The sequence below is a fragment of the Melopsittacus undulatus genome, chromosome 4 (genome assembly GCF_012275295.1).
Source record: "Melopsittacus undulatus isolate bMelUnd1 chromosome 4, bMelUnd1.mat.Z, whole genome shotgun sequence".
NCBI lineage: Eukaryota > Metazoa > Chordata > Aves > Psittaciformes > Psittaculidae > Melopsittacus > Melopsittacus undulatus.
The window spans coordinates 2,635,494-2,659,414 of record NC_047530.1 but is presented as its reverse complement, the minus strand read 5'-3'; the positions used below and the strand labels follow the sequence as shown (position 1 = coordinate 2,659,414).

The window sequence follows — 23,921 nt, the reverse complement described above, 5'->3', positions numbered from 1 at the left end:
AGATCTCTCTCTGCCATGGGACATGTGAGGGGAAGCTGTCAGCGATGGGGGCAGATTGTGAGGGGTGTGTGGTGAGCAGGGGCCGTGATGTGTGGGCAAAGCTGTGGTGCCCAGGCACGAGGAAGAGGGCAGAGCAGAGCGCGGTGGCCACGCAAGCATCCCCAGAGGCTTTGTGCTGCCGAGGCTGGAGGCCCCTGTGCTGGAGCTCCTGCAGCAGCGCTGTTGGCAGGAGCAGCCGGAGGTAGGAGAGCGGGCACGGGCAGGTGGGAGATGGCTCCTGGGCAGGGCCAGGCGGGCAGGGCTGGGAGCCTGTCCTGGCCACGCCAGGGGACGGCTCCTGCCTGGAGCAGCCTGGGGCTGGCGTGGGGCTGTACGTAGAGATGGGGAGAGCGGGGAACGCCGATGGCCCTCATTGCCTTCCCATTGCTTGTGTCTCCTAGGAGGTGGTGGCAGAGGGAGAAGGCGGCCACCCAGAGCAGCCTCATTCTCCATGGAGGGCACCAACACAACAGACCTCTCTCTGAATTACACATATGATGGAAATTGGATGTACGATTGGTTTAGTGAATATAATTGTGGAGATTCATTTAATGGATATTTGATCCTTTTCCTTGCCTGTATGGTGATCTGTGTCGTCGGAATGGTGGGGAATGGGATAGTCTTGTGGTTCCTGGGTTTCCAGATGAAGCGGAATCCTTTCACTGTCTACATCCTAAATCTGGCTGTTGCTGACTGCTCTATACTCCTCGTGTATTTTCTGTTCATATTGTGGTTTCTCAAGACATCAATAATTTGTTATGGTTTGGATATTTTTCTTATTTTCTTCTTTAATTATGTACATACAGTTCCATTCCTGTGCCACTTCTTTGTCCTTAGCAGCCTGGGTCTCCTGACAGCCCTCAGCACGGAGCGTTCTGTCTCTGTCATCTTCCCAATCTGGTATCGCTGCCACCGCCCAAAGCACTTGTCAGGCATCGTGAGTGGGGTGCTCTGGGCCAGCGTCGGCTCTTTCATGTTGTCCATTTATCTTTGCTTCAAACTTTTTGAAATTAATGTAACAATATTTAGAAATGTGGGCATTGCGTATTCCGTGATATTGTCAGTATTGATGTTGATTTCCAATGTGTCCATGGTCATAAGACTCCGATGTGGCTCACAGAGATGGCACTTGGGGAAACTCTATGTTGCTGTTGTGCTCAATGTCATCTTCTTCTTTGCCTTTGGGATGCCTTACACTGCAGATGCCTTCCTTAATCTTTTATTTTATGGTTTTCGGTTTCCTAATACTGTGACTCTGGTTCTGGCTCTGCTGAACAGCAGCATCAATCCAGTCATTTACTTCCTGGTGGGGAGCTGCCGGCAGCGCCGCTTCCAAGGCTCCATCCAAGCCGCCCTGCGCAGAGTGTTTGAAGAGAAAGCGAGGAGCAAGGAGGAGAGCCCCGTGCCTGAGGGCATCCCCATGGAGAGCACTGCCCAAGGCCCTGCTGGGCAGGGGGAGGCCTGAGCTCTGCTCCCCCTTGCAATGACCCTGTAATGGATGGGAACCTAGCTGAGAGTTGACTCCCTCTCATGCCTGAGAGACAGAACAAAGGATGTTGTTTGCAGCAGGGTGTTCGGTAGAGTACACACGTTTATGTTCATCGTGAATGTTTGTCAGAAAGAGGCAGGAAAGAGAGGGGTGCAGCTGTTCTATGACCTTCACACTTGGCCACACTGGGGTGCCTGGACAACGCTCTCAGCGTGGACAATGCTGAGATCATGAGAAACTGCACGGTCCCATGAGTAAACAATCAGAGATCTGGCATAAAGCCGCTTGTTTTGGTATGGGTATAAAAGAAGGACCCTCTTGTGGCCATGGGAGAAGCCTCACCTATGGGTGGACGCACTGCATATGAATTTTCCCTGTTACCTGAGACTCCTGGCATCAGCTGCAATGGGGCTTCCCAGCTGGAAGTGTGGCACTGGATGATGATTCAGTGGTAGCTGGTGATGTATTTCTTCTTAATCTCTGTTGTCTCTATACAGTCATGATTTGATGCATTGCAAAGTTTCTTTGGTACTTTCCTTACAGATCCATATATCTCTGATTTGCTTTACTGTGCTTGTTCACTCTAGATAGTGAGAGATATTTATCTAATTCACATTAGTGTCATTTTCTTTAGTGTGCTTATTGTCTTTAGTGTGCTTGTTTAATAAACTCTGCAGATTATAGAGCTAGCGTGTGGTCACTTTGCGACGTATCCTGCCTGTCAGCAGAAGAGACCCTTCTGGCCCTGTCCCCCTCAAATAAACTGTGTGTGCTTTGGCTGAGCAGCCGAGTGTTGTGGTACTTTGGGGGAGCTCTTTGCGTGGGGAAGGTGTGAGAGAGAAGCCCTGGGGCAGTTCTGGCCGTGTCTCCTGTCCGAGCCAAGCAGGGCTCTGGAAAGGACTGCAAAGACAGGGAAGCCAAGGAGGACCTCTGGTGCGTGCTGGGGGGATTTGTGTTGTAGAGGAGAAGACAAAGGGAAGCATCGCAGTTTGGAGTGTGAGGGATAAAAAAGTAAAAGAGGAATGAAAAGAGTAAGAGATAGATAGAAAGAAAAAGAAGAAGGCAAGAGAGAAAGCCCTTAAGTAAGCCAGGAAGGAAGGAAGGAAGGAAGGAAGGAAGGAAGGAAGGAAGGAAGGAAGGAAGGAAGGAAGGAAGGAAGGAAGGAAGGAAGGAAGGAAGGAAGGAAGGAAGGAAGGAAGGAAGGAAGGAAGGAAGGAAGGAAGGAAGGAAGGAAGGAAGGAAGGAAGGAAGGAAGGTGTTGGGGTCGAGCATGGGCGCTTGAACAGGCCTACAGCAAGCTGTGAGAAAGTGAAATTATGACCCCAGGTTAAAAGATGAAGAAGTGTCAAGATCAGCAAAACAGGAATGCAATAACAGGATGCCAGTAATTGCAGAAGCATGATGTAATGCTAAGCTGAAGCGAAGGTGTGAAACCAATCAGGAGAGGTAAAGGGGAGCGTGTATCCCTCGTGGGCAAAGCAAAGCAGCCAATCAAGTAATGCGTGATCGCGTGTAAGACAGTATATTAAGAGCAGCCTTGTAATCAATAAACGGAGCATTTTGTGAACCTACATCGTATCGGTGTTTTCTCCCCTCCACCTGGCCGCGGCATTCTGGTGACCCCGACGTGATACTAGGAGAGAGAGAGACCGCAGACGAGAGAAGGTGGAGATCCCGGCTGCCCGAGAGCGGCAGGTTGTCCAAAAGAGGCAGGAAAGGAGCTCAAATTACGTGGCCACGGCTGACCAGTGAGTCAGGCAGACTGCGGTCTGGTTCAGGATGGGTTCCGCTGTATCAGCGATAGAAAAGGCTACGATAGAGGGACTGCTATGCGTAGCGAAGAAAACAGGGTACTCGATACCCCGACAGGAACTTGTGGACTTTTTATTTTGGTGCCGACGAAGGGGGTTGTTAGAAAATACGGGACAGTTATTCTCCAAAGATCAATGGCGTAAGATAGGGGAAGAATTGTGGGAGTCGGTGAAGCTTTTAATCTCGAGACTTGGGAGAAAATTACTAAGGAAGAAGCCCCTGATTTATGGATGTTTTCAGTCCTTCCTAAGGTGAAGGGAGCAACCCTTAAAGAGACAGACCTAAAGTTAATGTTGAAATGGTCGAAGACACGTTACCCAGAGATTTATGAGTCTACCGGATTTGAGATATCCTTGTGGAACGGGGCAGGAGTTAAGCTGTGGAATGCAGCCACGAAAGGCAATGAAGCTGTGAAAAGTTTGTTAGTAAGTTGGAGAACTGTTTTAGAGATGTTAAAGTCAAAAAAAATGAGATCATGGAAACCAGTGCCCCCCCCCCCCCCCCCCCCCCCCCCCCGAATCTCCGCCGGTTGCCGCTATGGCTGCGAAGATTGATGTCGGGGATGCAGATGATCCTTTTGATTCAGACCCTATTGACCCCGAGAAGGAGCCTGTGCACATTCATCAATTTGCTGTTGCTGATCCTGAGATTCTGACGCCTGATAATGCCAGTGCTGACCTGGATGGTGCTCTTGACCTGGAGCCTATTCATCCGGAAAAGAAGCCTGATTTATGTCCCCCATATCCTCATGATAAATGGGTAGCTGTAAAGGGAGAAGTGAGATGGGTGGGGGATGTGGATGTATTGCACGGTTTCCCATGGTGTGTGTGCTTCCCACCCGAGATGGGAAGGTCTCTTGTATGCTCTTATCAGGGGTAACGGGCAGAATGTGTCAGATTGTGGAGTTGGGACCCCGTATACAACTCCTTTGATACAGTCTCTCTGTGATACTCATGTACTAGAAGTTGGTAAATATAAGTATGTCCATGTTTCTATCGACCCTTGGAAACCTTTAGAGGTATTGCTGGCAACTTCTTCCGATATAGGCTGGCCACCTGTGTTGGAACGAGTGTGCATTTTGGTCAGTATAAAAGCCCAAGCCTCATGCGATGTGAGGGAGGCAGAGCCTCTGCGTGGATGCCCGCTAAGGTTGAGCCTGCCACCTTGCACTGCGATGATGCTTCTTGGAGCTGGTTTCCTGGTAGTCTTTACAGGGTCCTTGTGCCACATCCTGTATGTGGGACTGTGCAGTGGGAGCAATGATTGTCTGGATTTTGTGTTTCAAATATTGTAGTTGTGTGGAATGTGCTTGTGGGATCCCATATGTGTGTGTGTGTGATGAGGGCAGACAGTTTTCTGTGTATTTTTTGTTGTCAGGTTCATATAAAAGTTTTTAATGGGTAGCAGTTTAACACTTTGGGAAAGAAAGGGTTAATGCAGAAATGCGGCAGGTATTTGTTTCTGCTGCTGAGAAGGCTGCTGCCGATAGCCGGTGGTTTTAGCTGTGCAAAGCAAGGTGAGCGACTTTGAAAAAAAAAAAAAAAAAAAATGAGTAATGATAACTCATTCTAGCTGTTATTAATGACTGTAGTTTTGATGTATATTGCTTAAAGCTTGTTTTCCAGACAATATGCATGTGTAATACAAAAAAAAAAAAAAATCACTTGAGGGCAACTGAAAATTAACAGCTTGAATATGCATGCTTGTAAAGTAGCTATTATTAGAGGTTGTGATTTTGCATATAAAACCACCTGTATTTACTAGCCAGTTGCTAACAAGAAACTATACCTTGTATTGTATGGATTTGTCACTTGTAAAAGAAATATTAGAATATGCAAATTTGCAGCAGCTGCTAGAAAATGCTAAGGCAAAAGCTAGAAAAATTCTAATATGATGGTAGTGTTATAAAGCAGGTAATTGAACAAATTAAGAGGGTGGGAAAACTCCACTGTAAGAAATTTCTTTGGTTAGTCCCTCGCTGTCATCAGCATCTTCAACATGCTGATGCACTCTGTGATAGTTACTCTGCTAATGTAAATCTGTGTGTGCTTTGCTATAGTAGTGACTTGTTACTGGGTTAAGCAGGTGAAACTCTGCATTGACAACAAGGTGCAAGGACAGAGATTGACCCAATGCCTGCTACCACAGTCAAGGGCAAGACTGGGTTGGCCTCTGTGCTTGCCACCAAGGAAGAACCTTTAGCTCCACTGCTGGCTGCAACCCAGCAGGTGTAGAGCGGTGGAGACACATGCCATGCCAGACCTTGATGTGAGGGATGGCCTCCACTGTTATCAGAGAGCCATACAGGAGAAAAAGGGAAGGCCCAGCTGTGTACAGCTATCAACAGGACCATACTGACTGCCAGCGAAAAGTATAAAGCCGCAGAACAACATAAAGAAACAGCAATGATAGAAATCTGTGTAAAACCTTTGTAATATCTGTTCTATTATGTGTGACCATCGGTAATGGACAAGTATACTGAGCACATGTGTTAAATCCTCATTATTCCATCCTGTTACATGGTGTGTAGGATTCACTGGTATGCCACATGTTATAAAGGTGACATCAAGTGACTTCAAATCAGACTAATCTGACTGAAATAATGCTGCCTAGAGTAGTGGGTTGTAATGTTACACAAGTCAAGCAGTGACAGAGCAGACAAACCAAATTGTAAAAAACTTTTAGTAAAACTAAAAAGGGGGAGATGTGGAGACAGTGTTCTCACAGGAAAATTAATATTTGGTACATGAGCTCTGAATAACTCCGAGGGATACAGCAAGGCCATGGGAGGCCCGAGGAAGCCTAAGCAAGCAAGATAAGAAGAAGCTGTAATTCACTGAGTTATGAGAACTGTGGACTGTTGGCAAGTTTTTGAGGTCAAGTTCTCACACCTGTGCTTAACCAATTATATGTTAGTCACTAAGGGTCTTCAAGACAAGTATCCAATCATGATATGCCAAATTGCTGTAGGTGTGTGTAAGCAATAGTATATAAGGAGTTAATGCTTTGCAATAAATGGCTTTTTGTCTGATAAAAAAAAAAAAAGGGGGGGAGTGTAACTCCTTGACTGTTAACACTGTACAGTTTAATCCTGCAGCTGCTTCACATCCCCTTTGCATTAGAATGCTTCTGGGCATGTGTTGTATGAATCTTTCTGATCATTCTGAATCTATTCACAAGAAAATGTTTGAACTTAAAGAAAATATAAAAGAACTTGCTGTAGAAACAAATCCTATAGACTCTTGGTTAAAATCGTTAGGAATAAGTAGTTGGTTAAGGAGTTTAATCATGATGTTTAGCGGACCAATAATGATTATGTTGTTAATTTTGTTTTTTGGACCTTGTTTGTTACAATGTATTATGCAACGCGTGCAGCAGATGAGTAATGCTTTATTTGAAAAAAGAGGGGGAGATGTTGGGGGTCGAGCATGGGCGCTTGAACAGGCCTACAGCAAGCTGTGAGAAAGTGAAATTATGACCCCAGGTTAAAAGAAGAAGAAGTGTCAAGATCAGCAAAACAGGAATGCAATAACAGGATGCCAGTAATTGCAGAAGCATGATGTAACGCTAAGCTGAAGCGAAGGTGTGAAACCAATCAGGAGAGGTAAAGGGGAGCGTGTATCCCTCGTGGGCAAAGCGAAGGAGCCAATCAAGTAATGCGTGATCACGTGTAAGACAGTATATTAAGAGCAGACTTGTAATCAATAAACGGAGCATTTTGTGAACCTACATCGTATCGGTGTTTTCTCCCCTCCACCTGGCCGCGGCAGGAAGGAAGGAAGGAAGGAAGGAAAGACGGAAAGAAAGAAGGAAGGAAGGAAAGAAAGAAAGAAAGAAAGAAAGAAAGAAAGAAAGAAAGAAAGAAAGAAAGAAAGAAAGAAAGAAAGAAAGAAAGAAAGAAAGAAAGAAAGAAAGAAAGAAAGAAAGAAAGAAAGAAAGAAAGAAAGAAAGAAAGAAAGAAAGAAAGAAAGAAAGAAAGAAAGAAAGAAAGAAAGAAAGAAAGAAAGAAAGAAAGAAAGAAAGAGGGAGGCAGGAATGAAGGGAGGGAGGCAGGGAGAAAGGAAGGGAGGGAGAAAGAAGGGAGGGAGAGAGAACGGAAGCGAGGGTGGGAGACTGGAGAAAAGGAAGGCAGAAAGAAAGGGGAAAAGGAAGGGAAAAGGAGGCAAGAAAACAAAGCTGTGGCTGCCCCGTCCTTGACAATGTTTAAATAAAGTTTGGATAGCGTTCAGAGCATCATCCAACCTGCTCTAGTGGAAGGTGTCCCTGCCCATGTCAGGGCTTGGAACTCGAAGAGCTTTAAGCTCCCTGCCAACATAAACCAGTCTGTGGTTCCATGACTTCAGGCAGAGGGGAAAGAATGGATAACTTCCCACAGGGGAAGAAGCAGGGAAATGCGTGGGTGAACACAGATCCCTGCCACATGCTGGTTGCTGCTCTCCCCTGGTGGCTGCGTGCCTTGAAACAGTTGTGCAGAGCTGCTCAGCACCTCGTGGCATGGCCAGGATCAGAGTGGCAGCATCAGGCTTCCTCCTCATGCTGAGCTGGAGAACCAAATGTACACACAAATAGAAGTGTGATGCTCCTGATTTGTACAGAGGAAAGTGACCCATACATCTGCTCATGTTAATTTCCATATTTCAGGCTTTTACTGGTCAGGCAGGAGCTCAGGGCTGGCTCTGCTCACCGCTGCTTTGGACACCAGAGCAGAAGAGCAAGGATGCTCCGTGTGATCAGAACCCATCTCCTGCCATCTAGAGGCACCAGCCCCGCACATGTCTGTGCAAACAGCGCCGGGCATGGGCTGGATGTGACCCCGTAGTCCCCTGAACCCGGGGTCTGTGTGAGCAGAGGGACTGGGGCTCCTGTTTGGGACAGTTTCTCCTTCTCATTTGCTTTCTCTGAGTCCCTCTCACATTCACTCTTTCATTGTTTCTTAGTTCCCTTATTCCCTCCCCTTTTTCTTAATTTCAACTTTCCCCTTTTCCTTTTCATTCATTTCCCCTTTCCTTTTCTTGCCTTGCCTTGCCCGGACTTGCCTAGCCTTGTCTTTCCTTCCCTTGACTTCCCTTCCCTTTCCTTAACTTGACTTCCCTACCTTTCACTTTCCTTGCCTTCTCTTCCCTTCCTATCCTTACCTTCCCTTTCCATTATCTTCCCTTCCTTTAAGTTCCATTTCCTTCACTTTTTTCCTTTCCCCTCCCTACCCCTTTCTTCCTTTCCCTTCCTTTCCCTTGCCTTGCCTTGATTTCCCTTCCTTTCCCTTCAGTTCCATTACCTTGCCTTGATTTCCCTTCCATTCCTTTTCTTTCTATTGCCTTCCTTTCTTTTCCTTTCCATTGCCTTGCCTTGCCTTCCGTTCTCTTCCTTTCCATTGCCCTCCCTTCCCTTCCTTTTCCTTCTTTTGCCTTGTCTTTCCTTCCCTTGACTTCCCTTTCCTTCCTTTCTCTTTCCTTGTTTTGCCTTCCCTTCCCTACCCTTTTCTTCTTTGTCTTTCCTTTCCTTTGCCTTGCCTTCTCTTGCCTTCCCTTGATTTCCTTTTCTTCCATTGCCTTCCCTTCCTTTACTTTCCATTGTCTTCCCTTCCTTTCCATTGTCTTCCCTTCCTTTCCATTGCATTGCCTTGCCTTCCTTTCCCTTCTCTTCCCTTCCCTTCCATTCCCTTCCATTTCTTTTCCTTCCCTTGCTTTACCTTCTCTTCCCTTGCCTTTCATTTCCTTCTCTTCCTTTCCATTTCCTCTCCTTTTTTTTCGTTTTTGTCTTCTTCCTGTTCCTTGCCATTCCCTTCACTGTTCTCTTTGCCTTTACCTTTACATTTCTCCTTGCCTTTCATTGCCTTCCTTCCTTTGCCTTCCTTGCATTTCATTGCCCTTTCCTTTCCTTTTCCTTTTCCTTTCCTTTCCTTTCTTTTGCTTTCCTTTCCTTTCCTTCATTTTTGCCTTTCATTGATTGTTTCCTGTTCCTTCCTTCCTTCCTTCCATTCTTTCTCTAACCCTCAATTTTTCTTGTTTCTCCTTTTCTGTTCCTCTTCTTCTCTCTAACACTCTCCAAATTTATGTGTTTTCCTGTGCCGCCTTCTCTCTTTCTCTCTCTTTCTCTCTTTTTCTCAGTTTCTCTCACATTCCCCTCTTTCAGCCTCACTCTCCAGTTTGCAGGTTTCCCTTTGATTTCTCTTCCTCACCCCAAGTCCCTCAGGAATGAACCCAGGGGTCCTCCTCGGCTTCGCTGTCTTTGCAGTCCCTTTACCAGAGCCCTGCTTGCCTGGGACCACAGACACGGCCACAGCTCCCCCAGGGCCTCTCTCTCCCACCTTCCCCACGCAAGGAGCTCCCCCAAAGCACCACAACACTCGGCTGCTCAGCCAAAGCACACACAGTTTATTTGGGGGGACAGGGACAGGAGCCTCATAGGAAGGGGGAGCAGAGCTCAGGCCTCCCCCTGCCCAGCAGGGCCTTGGGCAGTGCTCTCCATGGGGATGCCCTCAGGCACGGGGCTCTCCTCCTTGCTCCTCGCTTTCTCTTCAAACACTCTGCGCAGGGCGGCTTGGATGGAGCCTTGGAAGCGGCGCTGCCGGCAGCTCCCCACCAGGAAGTAAATGACTGGATTGATGCTGCTGTTCAGCAGAGCCAGAACCAGAGTGGTTTTTTCTGGAAATAAAATACTCGAAACGGACAGATCGAGGAAAACCTTAACACTGAAAGGCATCCCAAAGGCAAAGAAGAAGATGACATTGAGCACAACAGCAACATAGAGTTTCCCCAGGCGCCGTCTCTGTGAGCCACATCGGAGCCTCATGACCATGGACACGTTGGAAATCAACATCAATAATGACAATATCAAGGAATAGGCAATGGCCACACTTTTAAATATTGTTACATGAATTACATCAAATTCGAAGCAAAGGTAAAAGGCCAAAATGAAAGAGCCGATGCTGGCCCAGAGCACCCCACTCACGATGCCTGACAAGTGCTTTGGGCGGTGGCAGCGATACCAGATTGGGAAGATGACAGAGACAGAGCGCTCCGTGCTGATGGCTGTCAGGAGACCCAGGCTGCTAAGGACAAAGAAGTGGCACAGGAATTCAACTGCAACTACAAAATTAATGAAGAAAGGAAAAAAAGATTTCAAACCATAACAAATTACTGTTAAATTAAAAAATGCCAATGAGAACAGAAAAAACAAGAGGAGCACACAGCAGTCAGCAACAGCCAGATTTAGGATGTAGACGGTGAAAGGATTCCGCTTCATCTGGAAGCCCAGGAACCACAAGACTATTCCATTCCCCACCATTCCAAAGATACAGATCCCTGTGAGAAAAGGTGTCAAGATCATCTCTGTGGCCGACGTATGGACACATGGAAGTTCACTATCTTCCCCATAGCTCCAATTTCCATCATATGTGTAATTCAGAGAGAGGTCTGTTGTGTTGGTGCCCTCCATGGAGAATGAGGCTGCTCTGGGTGGCCGCCTTCTCCCTCTGCCACCACCTCCTAGGAGACACATGCAATGGGAAGGCAATGAGGGCCACCGGCGTTCCCCGCTCTCCCCATCTCTGCGCACAGCCCCACGCCAGCCCCAGGCTGCTCCAGGCAGGAGTCGTCCCCTGGCGTGGCCAGGACAGGCTCCCAGCCCTGCCCGCCTGGCCCTGCCCAGGAGCCATCTCCCACCTGCCCGTGCCCGCTCTCCTACCTCCTGCTGCTCCTGCCAACAGCGCTGCTGCAGGAGCTCCAGCACAGGGGCCTCCAGCCTCGGCAGCACAAAGCCTCTGGGGATGCTTGCGTGGCCACCACGCTCTGCTCTGCCCTCTTCCTCGTGCCTGGGCACCACAGCTTTGCCCACACATCACGGCCCCTGCTCACCACACACCCCTCACAATCTGCCCCCATCGCTGACAGCTTCCCCTCACATGTCCCAATGCAGAGAGAGATCTTGTCATTAGGAGCTGGGCACCTCACCCCCTTCCTCTCTCTCCTCCCCCCAGCTTTTCACCACCAGGGGAGGATCCTTTATGATCCTAGGACAAAGGCTCTCAGATTCCAGAAAACAGCCTTTGGAACACCATTTGCTACATCCATAGGTCTCAGGGAGGAGGGAATCGCTCACAGAATCTTATGTCCTTTTAGGTGTTGGGAACCCGGGATCTTGCACCATCAAACAGACCCATCCTGTCCATGGAACGTTATCCCATTCTGGGTGTCTGAGCTGTTACAGGGGTTCCAGAAAGAAGAAGACAGCTCTTTCTACTGCCAAGCAAAACGGATGCTCACGTGAGAACTGTTGCAGCAGTCTCAGACATAGGCAAGCACACGCAGTGTGAGCTGCCTGCAGGCTGCCCTCTTGCCATCAGCCAAGAAGGTTTATCCGCGGCCAAGGCAGATGCACAGTGTGCACAGGCCTGGAACTGCTCAGCTTGGGTGTTCTGTGGATCACTCACTCCCTGAGGAACTCACGTGGGAAAGGTGGGATTGTAACACAGGAATGTACATGAACCATTCCCAGGGATGGCGCATGGCAGAAAGGTGAGAGTGGGAGAGATCAACAGCGGGAGATCACTGAGGTGCAGACACGCAGCAGCATCAGGGCTCAGCTTCTTGTCTCTAATGCCATGGAAAGTGGTGCTCAAAGACTTCTTCCATCTTTCTTCCGGGAGGCAACACCAGGAGCTAAAGGCTTTGCTTTAATGTGTCAAAGCATGGAACATAATACCTGTGGGACATTGGAGGCTACAAAGCCATAGAAGAAATCAATAAAGGGAAATGCCTTTCACAGTGGAGGTGAAGAAAGAAAAGCACATGCTGTCATTGTAGGACAAGCAGGAGCTGACATGTTATAGGCCCAAAAGTGATGGAAATGGGGTTAAAGGGACCTCGTCTCCCGAGGCGTGACTGAACAACACTGAACTGTCCATGTGCAGCTCTCTGATTCTCTTGCAGGCCCTGAAGGCTACAGCAGGCCTTATTTGCTCTGACCCACTGACTCATCCCCTGCCCCTTGCTGCAGGCCTGCACACCCACACTGCAGGACTTGTCCCTGCCTGAAGCCCTGTCTCCATCCCCTCTCATGGGTGGCCCTTCAGCCTGTGCTCCAGCCCTGCTTCAAGCCTACCTTTAAGCCTTAACTCCTGCAGCTCCAGGCTGCAGCCCTGCAGAGACTGTTGAGCTTGCTCATTACCGTGTGTTCACCACATGAAATCAAGGGGTACCCTTGGAAGACTCCAGCCTTGGGGGTGACAAGCACAGGCTGTGACTCCCAGAAAATGGTATTTAGAAGCTGGGAAACACAGCAAAGATGGAGAAAACTAAGCAATGAAAATGTTGTTCCATGTGCTGCTGAGGGAGGAGATTGTGTGACAGGAACCACTTGTAGATAAAAGCTCATTTGCAACACTACATACCCCACACAGTGTAATCTCAGAGGAGACACATGTGCATCAGGGATGTGATTAGAGGCAGTGGGCAAAGCCCTTGTGATGTTCTCTATAGGAGGAATGGTGATTTCTCATGGCAAGATGACACAAGGCCATGCTCTGCCTCATTGTCTGCATCTGCTGAAGGGATTCTCTTGACATCTCATTGCCAAATCTCTTCCCCATCATCTGCTTGCTGAAGAGGCATAAGATTCTGTGAGCAATTCCCTCCTTCCTGAGAGCTATGGATGTAGTAAATGGTGTTCCAAAGGCTGTTTTATGGAATCTGAGAGCCTTTGTCCTGGGGTCATAAAGGATCATCCCCTGGTGGTGAAAAGCTGGGGGGAGGAGAGAGAGGAAGGGGGTGAGGTGCCCAGCTCCTAGTGACAAGATCTCTCTCTGCCATGGGACATGTGAGGGGAAGCTGTCAGCGATGGGGGCAGATTGTGAGGGGTGTGTGGTGAGCAGGGGCCGTGATGTGTGGGCAAAGCTGTGGTGCCCAGGCACGAGGAACAGGGCAGAGCAGAGCGCGGTGGCCACGCAAGCATCCCCAGAGGCTTTGTGCTGCCGAGGCTGGAGGCCCCTGTGCTGGAGCTCCTGCAGCAGTGCTGTTGGCAGGAGCAGCAGGAGGTAGGAGAGCGGGCACGGGCAGGTGGGAGATGGCTCCTGGGCAGGGCCAGGCGGGCAGGGCTGGGAGCCTGTCCTGGCCACGCCAGGGGACGGCTCCTGCCTGGAGCAGCCTGGGGCTGGCGTGGGGCTGTGCGCAGAGATGGGGAGAGCGGGGAACGCCGATGGCCCTCATTGCCTTCCCATTGCTTGTGTCTCCTAGGAGGTGGTGGCAGAGGGAGAAGGCGGCCACCCAGAGCAGCCTCATTCTCCATGGAGGGCACCAACACAACAGACCTCTCTCTGAATTACACACGTGATGGAAATTGGAGCTACGAGTGGGATGCTGAAAATAGTTGTGGAGATTCATTTGATGGATATGTGGTCTTTTTCCTTGCCTGTATGGTGATCTGTGTCTTTGGAATGGTGGGGAATGGGATAGTCTTGTGTTTCCTGGGCTTCCAGATGAAGCGGAATCCTTTCACTGTCTACATCCTAAATCTGGCTGTTGCTGACTGCTCTATGCTCCTTGTGTATTTTCTGTTCATATTGGGGTTTCTCAACACATCAATAATTTGTTTTGGTTTGTATTCTTTCCTGCCTTTCTTCAGGAAGTACATACATACAGTTCCATTCCTGTGCCACTTCTTTGTCCTTAGCAGCCTGGGTCTCCTGACAGCCATCAGCACGGAGCGTTCTGTCTCTGTCATCTTCCCAATCTGGTATCGCTGCCACCGCCCAAAGCACTTGTCAGGCATCGTGAGTGGGGTGCTCTGGGCCAGCATCGGCTCTTTCATGGTGTCCATTTATCTTTGCTATGTCTTTCGTCAAAGATATGGGACACTCTTTGGAAGTCTGATCACTGTCTACTCTGTGATTTTGTCATTCTTGATGTTGATTTCCAACGTGTCCATGGTCATAAGGCTCCGATGTGGCTCACAGAGACGGAGCCTGGGGAAACTCTATGTTGCTGTTGTGCTCAATGTCATCTTCTTCTTTGCCTTTGGGATGCCTTTCAGCGTAAATGCTATCCTTCTACTTTTACATAACGATATTTTCTTTAATGAAGAAATGGTTCTTGTTCTGGCTCTGCTGAACAGCAGCATCAATCCAGTCATTTACTTCCTGGTGGGGAGCTGGCAGCAGCGCCGCTTCCAAGGCTCCATCCAAGCCGCCCTGCGCAGAGTGTTTGAAGAGAAAGGGAGGAGCAAGGAGGAGAGCCCCGTGCCTGAGGGCATCCCCATGGAGAGCACTGCCCAAGGCCCTGCTGGGCAGGGGGAGGCCTGAGCTCTACTCCCCCTTCCTATGAGGCTCCTGTCCCTGTCCCCCCCAAATAAACTGTGTGTGCTTTGGCTGAGCAGCCGAGTGTTGTGGTACTTTGGGGGAGCTCCTTGCGTGGGGAAGGTGGGAGAGAGAGGCCCTGGGGGACCTGTGGCCGTGTCTCTGGTCCCTGGCAGGCAGGGCTCTGGCAAAGGGACTGCAAAGATGGGGAAGAGATGGAAAGCCCCTGGTGAGCCAAGGGGTTGTGTTAGGTCGTGGGGGGATTTGTGGTGTGAAGAGCAGGTCACAGGGAAGCACTGCAAATTAGAGAGAGAGGGAGGGGATGTGAGAGAAATTGAGAAAGAGAGAAGGCACAGGAAAACACTGCAATAATGGAGAGTGAGAGAGAGTTGAAAAGGAAATGAAAAAGTGAAAGAAGAAAATGAAAGAATTAGTGAAGGAAGGAAGGAAGGAAGGAAGGATAATTTAAAAATCAAAGAAAGCCTAAAAGAAAAGGCAGAAGTGAAGGCAAAAAGAAAGGCAATAAGAAAGGGAAGGAAATGCAAAGGAAAAATGACGGAAAGTAAGGGAATACAAGAGAAGGGAAGGAAAGGCAAGGGAAGGCAAAGAGAATGGCAAAGGGAGCAGCAAAGGGAAAGGCAAGGAATGTGAAGAAAAGAAGAAAGTGGAAGGAAGAGAAAGGAAGGGAAGGGAAGGGAAGGGAAGGGAAGGGAAGGGAAGGGAAGGGAAGGGAAGGGAAGGGAAGGGAAGGGAAGGGAAGGGAAGGGAAGGGAAGGGAAGGGAAGGGAAGGGAAGGGAAGGGAAGGGAAGGGAAGGGAAGGGAAGGGAAGGGAAGGGAAGGGAAGGGAAGGGAAGGGAAGGGAAGGGAAGGGAAGGGAAAGGAAGGAAAGGAAAGGGAAGGGAAGGGAAGGGAAGGGAAGGGAAGGGAAGGGAAGGGAAATGAAGGAAGGGAAAGGCAAGGAATTATAAGGGAAAAGGAAGGGAAAAAGGAAAGGCAAAGGGAATGGCTAAGGGGAAGGGAAGGAAAGGGTTAGGGTTAGGGTTAGGGTTAGGGTTAGGGTTAGGGTTAGGGTTAGGGTTAGGGTTATGGTTAGGGTTAGGGAAAGGAAAGAAAGAAGGAAAGAAAGAAAGGGAGAAAGAGAGAAAGAAGAAGAAAGAGAAAGAAATAAAGGAAGAAGGAAGGGAGGAAGCAAAAAAAAAAGAAAAAAAAGAAGAAAAAATAGAAAGTGAGAAAGAAAGTGAGGAAGGGATGGAGGGAGAATGGAGAAAAGGAAGGGAAAAGGAGGCAAGAAAACAAAGCTGTGGCTGCCCCGTCCTTGACAATGTTTAAATAAAGTTTGGATGGTGTTCAGAGCATCATCCAACCTGCTCTAGTGGAAGGTGTCCCTGCCCATGTCAGGGCTTGGAACTGGATGAGCTTTAAGCTCCCTTCCAACATAAACCACTCTGTGGTTCCATGACTTCATGCAGAGGGGAAAGAATGGATAACTTCCCACAGGGAAAGAAGCAGGGAAATGGGTGGGTGAACACAGATCCCTGCCACATGCTGGTTGCTGCTCTCCCCTGGCGGCTGCGTGCCTTGAAACAGTTGTGCAGAGCTGCTCAGCACCTCGTGGCATGGCCAGGATCAGAGTGGCAGCATCAGGCTTCCTCCTCATGCTGAGCTGGAGAACCAAATGTACACACAAATAGAAGTGTGATGCTCCTGATTTGTACAGAAGAAAGTGGCCCATACATCTGCTCATGTTAATTTCCATAATTCAGGCTTTTACTGGTCATGGGCACAGAGGTGCATTCAGTGGAGTTACTATGAGTACACGAGCAGGAGTGCCGGGAACGTGCTGCTCAGAGGCACTGCTGAACCCATCCTTTGCTCAGAGGGATCGAACTCTGCCACTGAAGAGTGCGGCACATTCCCATGTAAGGAGCGTGCTCTTGCTGCCTGCCCAGCTCTGCAGCCCAGCCCGGCCTGCCTTTGTGCCTCTCCATCAGGCAGGAGCTCAGGGCCGGCTCTGCTCACCGCTGCTTTGGACACCAGAGCAGAAGAGCAAGGATGCTCCTTGTGATCAGAACCCATCTCCTGCCATCTAGAGGCACCAGCCCCGCACATGTCTGTGCAAACAGCGCTGGGAGTGGGCTGGATGTGACCCCGTAGTCCCCTGAACCCGGGGTCTGTGTGAGCAGAGGGACTGGGGCTCCTGTTTGGGACAGTTTCTCCTTCTCGTTTGCTTTCTCTGAGTCCCTCTCACATTCACTCTTTCATTGTTTCTTAGTTCCCTTATTCCCTCCCCTTTTTCTTAATTTCAACTTTCCCCTTTTTCTTTTCGTTCATTTCCCCTTTCCTTCCTTTCCTTTTCTTGCCTTGCCTTGCCCAGACTTGCCTAGCCTTGTCTTTCCTTCCCTTGACTTCCCTTCCCTTTCCTAAACTTGATTTCCCTACCTTTCACTTTCCTTGCCTTGTCTTCCCTTCCTATCCTTACCTTCCCTTTCCATTATCTTCCCTTCCTTTCCCATGCCTTGCCTTGCCTTCCCTTCCTTTAAGTTCCATTTCCCTCACTTTTTTCCTTTCCCCTCCCTACCCCTTTCTTCCTTTCCCTTCCTTTCCCTTGCCTTGCCTTGATTTCCCTTCCCTTCCTTTCCCTTCAGTTCCATTACCTTGCCTTGATTTCCCTTCCCTTCCTTTTCTTTCTATTGCCTTCCTTTCTTTTCCTTTCCATTGCCTTGCCTTGCCTTCCGTTCTCTTCCTTTCCATTGCCCTCCCTTCCCTTCCTTTTCCTTCTTTTGCCTTGTCTTTCCTTCCCTTGACTTCCCTTTCCTTCCTTTCTCTTTCCTTGTTTTGCCTTCCCTTCCCTACCCTTTTCTTCTTTGTCTTTCCTTTCCTTTGCCTTGCCTTCTCTTGCCTTCCCTTGATTTCCTTTTCTTCCATTGCCTTCCCTTCCTTTCCTTTCCATTGTCTTCCCTTCCTTTCCATTGTCTTCCCTTCCCTTCCTTTCCATTCCATTGCCTTGCCTTCCTTTCCCTTCTCTTCCCTTCCCTTCCATTCCCTTCCATTTCTTTTCCTTCCCTTGCTTTACCTTCCCTTCCCTTGCCTTTCATTTCCTTCTCTTCCTTTCCCTTTCTTTTCCCTCCTTTCCCTTTCCTCTCCTTTTTTTTCGTTTTTGTCTTCTTCCTTTTCCTTGCCATTCCCTTCACTGTTCTCTTTGCCTTTACCTTTACATTTCTCCTTGCCTTTCATTGCCTTCCTTCCTTGGCCTTCCTTGCATTTCATTGCCCTTTCCTTTCCTTTCCTTTCCTTTCCTTTCCTTTCCTTTCCTTTCCTTTCCTTTCCTTTCCTTTACTTTATTTTTGCCTTTCATCGATTGTTTCCTGTTCCTTCCTTCCTTCCTTCCATTCTTTCTCTAACCCTTAATTTTTCTTGTTTCTCCTTTTCTGTTCCTCTTCTTCTGTCTAACACTCTCCAAATTTATGTGTTTTCCTGTGCCGCCTTCTCTCTTTCTCTCTTTTTCTCTTTCTCAGTTTCTCTCACATTCCCCTCTTTCAGCCTCACACTCCAGTTTGCAGGTTTCCCTTTGATTTCTCTTCCTCACCCCAAGTCCCTCAGGAATGAACCCAGGGGTCCTCCTCAGCTTCGCTGTCTTTGCAGTCCCTTTGCCAGAGCACTGCTTGCCTGGGACCAGAGACACGGCCACAGCTCCCCCAGGGCCTCTCTCTCCCACCTTCCCCACGCAAGGAGCTCCCCCAAAGCACCACAACACTCGGCTGCTCAGCCAAAGCACACACAGTTTATTTGGGGGGACAGGGACAGGAGCCTCATAGGAAGGGGGAGCAGAGCTCAGGCCTCCCCCTGCCCAGCAGGGCCTTGGGCAGTGCTCTCCATGGGGATGCCCTCAGGCACGGGGCTCTCCTCCTTGCTCCTCGCTTTCTCTTCAAACACTCTGCGCAGGGCGACTTTGATGGAGCCTTGGAAGCGGCGCTGCCGGCAGCTCCCCACCAGGAAGTAAATGACTGGATTGATGCTGCTGTTCAGCAGAGCCAGAACCAGAGTGGTTTTTTCTGGAAATAAAATACTCGAAACGGACAGATCGAGGAAAACCTCAGCACTGAAAGGCATCCCAAAGGCAAAGAAGAAGATGACATTGAGCACAACAGCAACATAGAGTTTCCCCAGGCGCCGTCTCTGTGAGCCACATCGGAGCCTCATGACCATGGACACGTTGGAAATCAACATCAATAATGACAATATCAAGGAATAGGCAATGGCCACACTTTTAAATATTGTTACATGAATTACATCAAATTCGAAGCAAAGGTAAAAGGCCAAAATGAAAGAGCCGATGCTGGCCCAGAGCACCCCACTCACGATGCCTGACAAGTGCTTTGGGCGGTGGCAGCGATACCAGATTGGGAAGATGACAGAGACAGAACGCTCCGTGCTGATGGCTGTCAGGAGACCCAGGCTGCTAAGGACAAAGAAGTGGCACAGGAATGGAACTGTATGTATGTACTTCCTGAAGAAAGGCAGGAAAGAATACAAACCAAAACAAATTATTGATGTGTTGAGAAACCCCAATATGAACAGAAAATACACAAGGAGCATAGAGCAGTCAGCAACAGCCAGATTTAGGATGTAGACAGTGAAAGGATTCCGCTTCATCTGGAAGCCCAGGAAACACAAGACTATCCCATTCCCCACCATTCCAAAGACACAGATCACCATACAGGCAAGGAAAAAGACCACATATCCATCAAATGAATCTCCACAACTATTTTCAGCATCCCACTCGTAGCTCCAATTTCCATCATATGTGTAATTCAGAGAGAGGTCTGTTGTGTTGGTGCCCTCCATGGAGAATGAGGCTGCTCTGGGTGGCCGCCTTCTCCCTCTGCCACCACCTCCTAGGACACACAAGCAATGGGAAGGCAAAGAGGGCCATCGGCGTTCCCCGCTCTCCCCATCTCTGCGCACAGCCCCACGCCAGCCCCAGGCTGCTCCAGGCAGGAGCCGTCCCCTGGCGTGGCCAGGACAGGCTCCCAGCCCTGCCCGCCTGGCCCTGCCCAGGAGCCATCTCCCACCTGCCCGTGCCCGCTCTCCTACCTCCTGCTGCTCCTGCCAACAGCGCTGCTGCAGGAGCTCCAGCACAGGGGCCTCCAGCCTCGGCAGCACAAAGCCTCTGGGGATGCTTGCGTGGCCACCGCGCTCTGCTCTGCCCTCTTCCTCGTGCCTGGGCACCACAGCTTTGCCCACACATCACGGCCCCTGCTCACCACACACCCCTCACAATCTGCCCCCATCGCTGACAGCTTCCCCTCACATGTCCCATGGCGGAGAGAGATCTTGTCATTAGGAGCTGGGCACCTCACCCCCTTCCTCTCTCTCCTCCCCACAGCTTTTCACCACCAGGGGAGGATCCTTTATGATCCCAGGACAAAGGCTCTCAGATTCCATAAAACAGCCTTTGGAACACCATTTACTACATCCATAGCTCTCAGGGAGGAGGGAATCGCTCACAGAATCTTATGTCCTTTTAGGTGTTGGGAACCCGGGATCTTGCGTCATCAAACAGACCCACCCTGTCCATGGAACGTAATCCCATTCTGGGTGTCTGAGCTGTTACAGGGGTTCCAGAAAGAAGGAGACAGCTCTTTCTACTGCCAAGCAAAATGGATGCTCACGTGAGAACTGTTGCAGCAGTCTCAGACATAGGCAAGCACACGCAGTGTGAGCTGCCTGCAGGCTGCCCTCTTGCCATCAGCCAAGAAGGATTGTCCGTGGCCAAGGCAGATGCACAGTGTGCACAGGCCTGGAACTGCTCAGCTTGGGTGTTCTGTGGATCACTCACTCCCTGAGGAACTCACGTGGGAAAGGTGGGATTGTAACACAGGAATGTACATGAACCATTCCCAGGGATGGCGCATGGCAGAAAGGTGAGAGTGGGAGAGATCAACAGCGGGAGATCACTGAGGTGCAGACACGCAGCAGCATCAGGGCTCAGCTTCTTGTCTCTAATGCCATGGAAAGTGGTGCTCAAAGACTTCTTCCATCTTTCTTCCGGGAGGCAGCACCAGGAGCTAAAGGCTTTGCTTTAATGTGTCAAAGCATGGAACATAATACCTGTGGGACATTGGAGGCTACAAAGCCATAGAAGAAATCAATAAAGGGAAATGCCTTTCACAGTGGAGGTGAAGAAAGAAAAGCACATGCTGTCATTGTAGGACAAGCAGGAGCTGACATGTTACAGGCCCTAAAGTGATGGAAATGGGGATAAAGGGACCTCGTCTCCCGAGGCGTGACTGAACAACACTGAACTGTCCATGTGCAGCTCTCTGATTCTCTTGCAGGCCCTGAAGGCTACAGCAGGCCTTATTTGCTCTGACCCACTGACTCATCCCCTGCCCCTTGCTGCAGGCCTGCACACCCACACTGCAGGACTTGTCCCTGCCTGAAGCCCTGTCTCCATCCCCTCTCATGGGTGGCCCTTCAGCCTGTGCTCCAGCCCTGCTTCAAGCCTACCTTTAAGCCTTAACTCCTGCAGCTCCAGGCTGCAGCCCTGCAGAGACTGTGGAGCTTGCTCATTACCGTGTGTTCACCACATGAAATCAAGGGATACCCTTGGAAGACTCCAGCCTTGGGGATGACAAGCACAGGCTTTGACTCCCAGAAAATGGTATTTAGAAGCTGGGAAACACAGCAAAGATGGAGAAAACTAAACAATGAAAATGTTGTTCCGTGTGCTGCTGAGGGAGGAGATTGTGTGGCAGGAACCACTTGTAGATAAAAGCTCATTTGCAACACTACATACCCCACACAGTGTAATCTCAGAGGAGACACATGCACATCAGGGATGTGATTAGAGGCAGTGGGCAAAGCCCTTGTGATGTTCTCTATATGAGGAATGTGATATCTCATGGCAAGTTGACACAAGGCCATGCTCTGCCTCATTGTCTGCTTCTGCTGAAGGGATTCTCTTGACATCTCATTGCCAAATCTCTTCCCCATCATCCGCTTGCTGAAGGGACATAAGATTCTGTGAGCGATTCCCTCCTTCCTGAGAGGTATGGCTGTAGTAAATGGTGTTCCAAAGGCTGTTTTATGGAATCTGAGAGCCTTTGTCCTGGGGTCATAAAGGATCATCCCCTGGTGGTGAAAAGCTGGGGAGAGGAGAGAGAGGAAGGGGGTGAGGTGCCCAGCTCCTAGTGACAAGATCTCTCTCTGCCATGGGACACGTGAGGGGAAGCTGTCAGCGATGGGGGCAGATTGTGAGGGGTGTGTGGTGAGCAGGGGCTGTGATGTGTGGGCAAAGCTGTGGTGCCCAGGCACGAGGAAGAGGGCAGAGCAGAGCGCGGTGGCCACGCAAGCATCCCCAGAGGCTTTGTGCTGCCGAGGCTGGAGGCCCCTGTGCTGGAGCTCCTGCAGCAGCGCTGTTGGCAGGAGCAGCAGGAGGTAGGAGAGCGGGCACGGGCAGGGGGGAGATGGCTCCTGGGCAGGGCCAGGCGGGCAGGGCTGGGAGCCTGTCCTGGCCACGCCAGGGGACGGCTCCTGCCTGGAGCAGCCTGGGGCTGGCGTGGGGCTGTGCGTAGAGATGGGGAGAGCGGGGAACGCCGATGGCCCTTATTGCCTTCCCATTGCTTGTGTCTCCTAGGAGGTGGTGGCAGAGGGAGAAGGCGGCCACCCAGAGCAGCCTCATTCTCCATGGAGGGCACCAACACAACAGACCTCTCTCTGAATTACACATATGATGGAAATTGGATGTACGATTGGTTTAGTGAATATAATTGTGGAGATTCATTTAATGGATATTTGATCCTTTTCCTTGCCTGTATGGTGATCTGTGTCGTCGGAATGGTGGGGAATGGGATAGTCTTGTGGTTTCTGGGCTTCAGGATGAAACGGAATCCTTTCACCGTCTACATCCTAAATCTGGCTGTTGCTGACTGCTCTATACTCCTCGTGTATTTTCTGTTCATATTGTGGTTTCTCAAGACATCAATAATTTGTTATGGTTTGGATATTTTTCTTATTTTCTTCTTTAATTATGTACATACAGTTCCATTCCTGTGCCACTTCTTTGTCCTTAGCAGCCTGGGTCTCCTGACAGCCCTCAGCACGGAGCGTTCTGTCTCTGTCATCTTCCCAATCTGGTATCGCTGCCACCGCCCAAAGCACTTGTCAGGCATCGTGAGTGGGGTGCTCTGGGCCAGCGTCGGCTCTTTCATGTTGTCCATTTATCTTTGCTTCAAACTTTTTGAAATTAATGTAACAGTATTTAGAAATGTGGGCATTGCGTATTCCGTGATATTGTCAGTATTGATGTTGATTTCCAATGTGTCCATGGTCATAAGACTCCGATGTGGCTCACAGAGATGGCACTTGGGGAAACTCTATGTTGCTGTTGTGCTCAATGTCATCTTCTTCTTTGCCTTTGGGATGCCTTACACTGTAGATGCCTTCCTTAATCTTTTATTTTATGGTTTTCGGTTTCCTAATACTGTGACTCTGGTTCTGTCTCTGCTGAACAGCAGCATCAATCCAGTCATTTACTTCCTGGTGGGGAGCTGCCGGCAGCGCCGCTTCCAAGGCTCCATCCAAGCCGCCCTGCACAGAGTGTTTGAAGAGAAAGGGAGGAGCAAGGAGGAGAGCCCCGTGCCTGAGGGCATCCCCATGGAGAGCACTGCCCAAGGCTCTGCTGGGCAGGGGGAGGCCTGAGCTCTGCTCCCCCTTGCAATGACCCTGTAATGGATGGGAACCCAGCTGAGAGTTGACTCCCTCTCATGCCTGAGAGACAGAACAAAGGATGTTGTTTGCAGCAGGGTGTTCGGTAGAGTACACACGTTTATGTTCATCGTGACTGTTTGTCAGAAAGAGGCAGGAAAGAGAGGGGTGCAGCTGTTCTATGATCTTCACACTGGGCCACACTGGGGTGCCTGGACAACGCTCTCAGCGTGGACAATGCTGAGATCATGAGAAACTGCACGGTCCCATGAGTAAACAATCAGAGATCTGGCATAAAGCCGCTTGTTTTGGTATGGGTATAAAAGAAGGACTCTCTTGTGGCCATGGGAGAAGCCTCACCTATGGGTGGACGCACTGCATATGAATTTTCCCTGTTACCTGAGACTCCTGGCATCAGCTGCAATGGGGCTTCCCAGCTGGAAGTGTGGCACTGGATGATGATTCAGTGGTAGCTGGTGATGTATTTCTTCTTAATCTCTGTTGTCTCTATACAGTCATGATTTGATGCATTGCAAAGTTTCTTTGGTACTTTCCTTACAGATCCATATATCTCTGATTTG

At 49.6% G+C, this 23,921-nt stretch overlaps 4 protein-coding genes across 4 annotated transcripts; 2 read left to right on the top strand and 2 right to left on the bottom strand.

Annotated features, from left to right (window-relative positions):
• Positions 1 to 619: 619 nt before the first annotated feature.
• Positions 620 to 1,504, top strand: LOC117436148 (proto-oncogene Mas-like). Its single transcript, XM_034062403.1, has one exon. It carries the CDS (start codon positions 620 to 622, stop codon positions 1,502 to 1,504), a length of 885 nt encoding a protein of 294 aa, XP_033918294.1.
• Positions 1,505 to 9,763: 8,259 nt separating this feature from the next.
• On the bottom strand, positions 9,764 to 10,777 carry LOC117436147 (proto-oncogene Mas-like). The gene has a single exon (XM_034062400.1). It carries the CDS (start codon positions 10,775 to 10,777, stop codon positions 9,764 to 9,766), a length of 1,014 nt encoding a protein of 337 aa, XP_033918291.1.
• A 7,685-nt stretch (positions 10,778 to 18,462) lies between these two features.
• Positions 18,463 to 19,347, bottom strand: LOC117436146 (mas-related G-protein coupled receptor member X1-like). The gene has a single exon (XM_034062392.1). The coding sequence runs from the start codon at positions 19,345 to 19,347 to the stop codon at positions 18,463 to 18,465; it is 885 nt and encodes a 294-aa protein (XP_033918283.1).
• Positions 19,348 to 22,449: 3,102 nt separating this feature from the next.
• Positions 22,450 to 23,334, top strand: LOC117436145 (proto-oncogene Mas-like). The gene has a single exon (XM_034062391.1). The coding sequence runs from the start codon at positions 22,450 to 22,452 to the stop codon at positions 23,332 to 23,334; it is 885 nt and encodes a 294-aa protein (XP_033918282.1).
• Positions 23,335 to 23,921: the final 587 nt, after the last annotated feature.

Bases quoted from the DNA above. Each gene is read 5' to 3' on its own strand.
- LOC117436148 (XM_034062403.1), top strand. From the start codon at position 620: ATGGTGATCTGTGTCGTCGGAATGGTGGGGAATGGGATAGTCTTGTGG.
- LOC117436147 (XM_034062400.1), bottom strand. From the start codon at position 10,777: ATGGAGGGCACCAACACAACAGACCTCTCTCTGAATTACACATATGAT.
- LOC117436146 (XM_034062392.1), bottom strand. From the start codon at position 19,347: ATGGTGATCTGTGTCTTTGGAATGGTGGGGAATGGGATAGTCTTGTGT.
- LOC117436145 (XM_034062391.1), top strand. From the start codon at position 22,450: ATGGTGATCTGTGTCGTCGGAATGGTGGGGAATGGGATAGTCTTGTGG.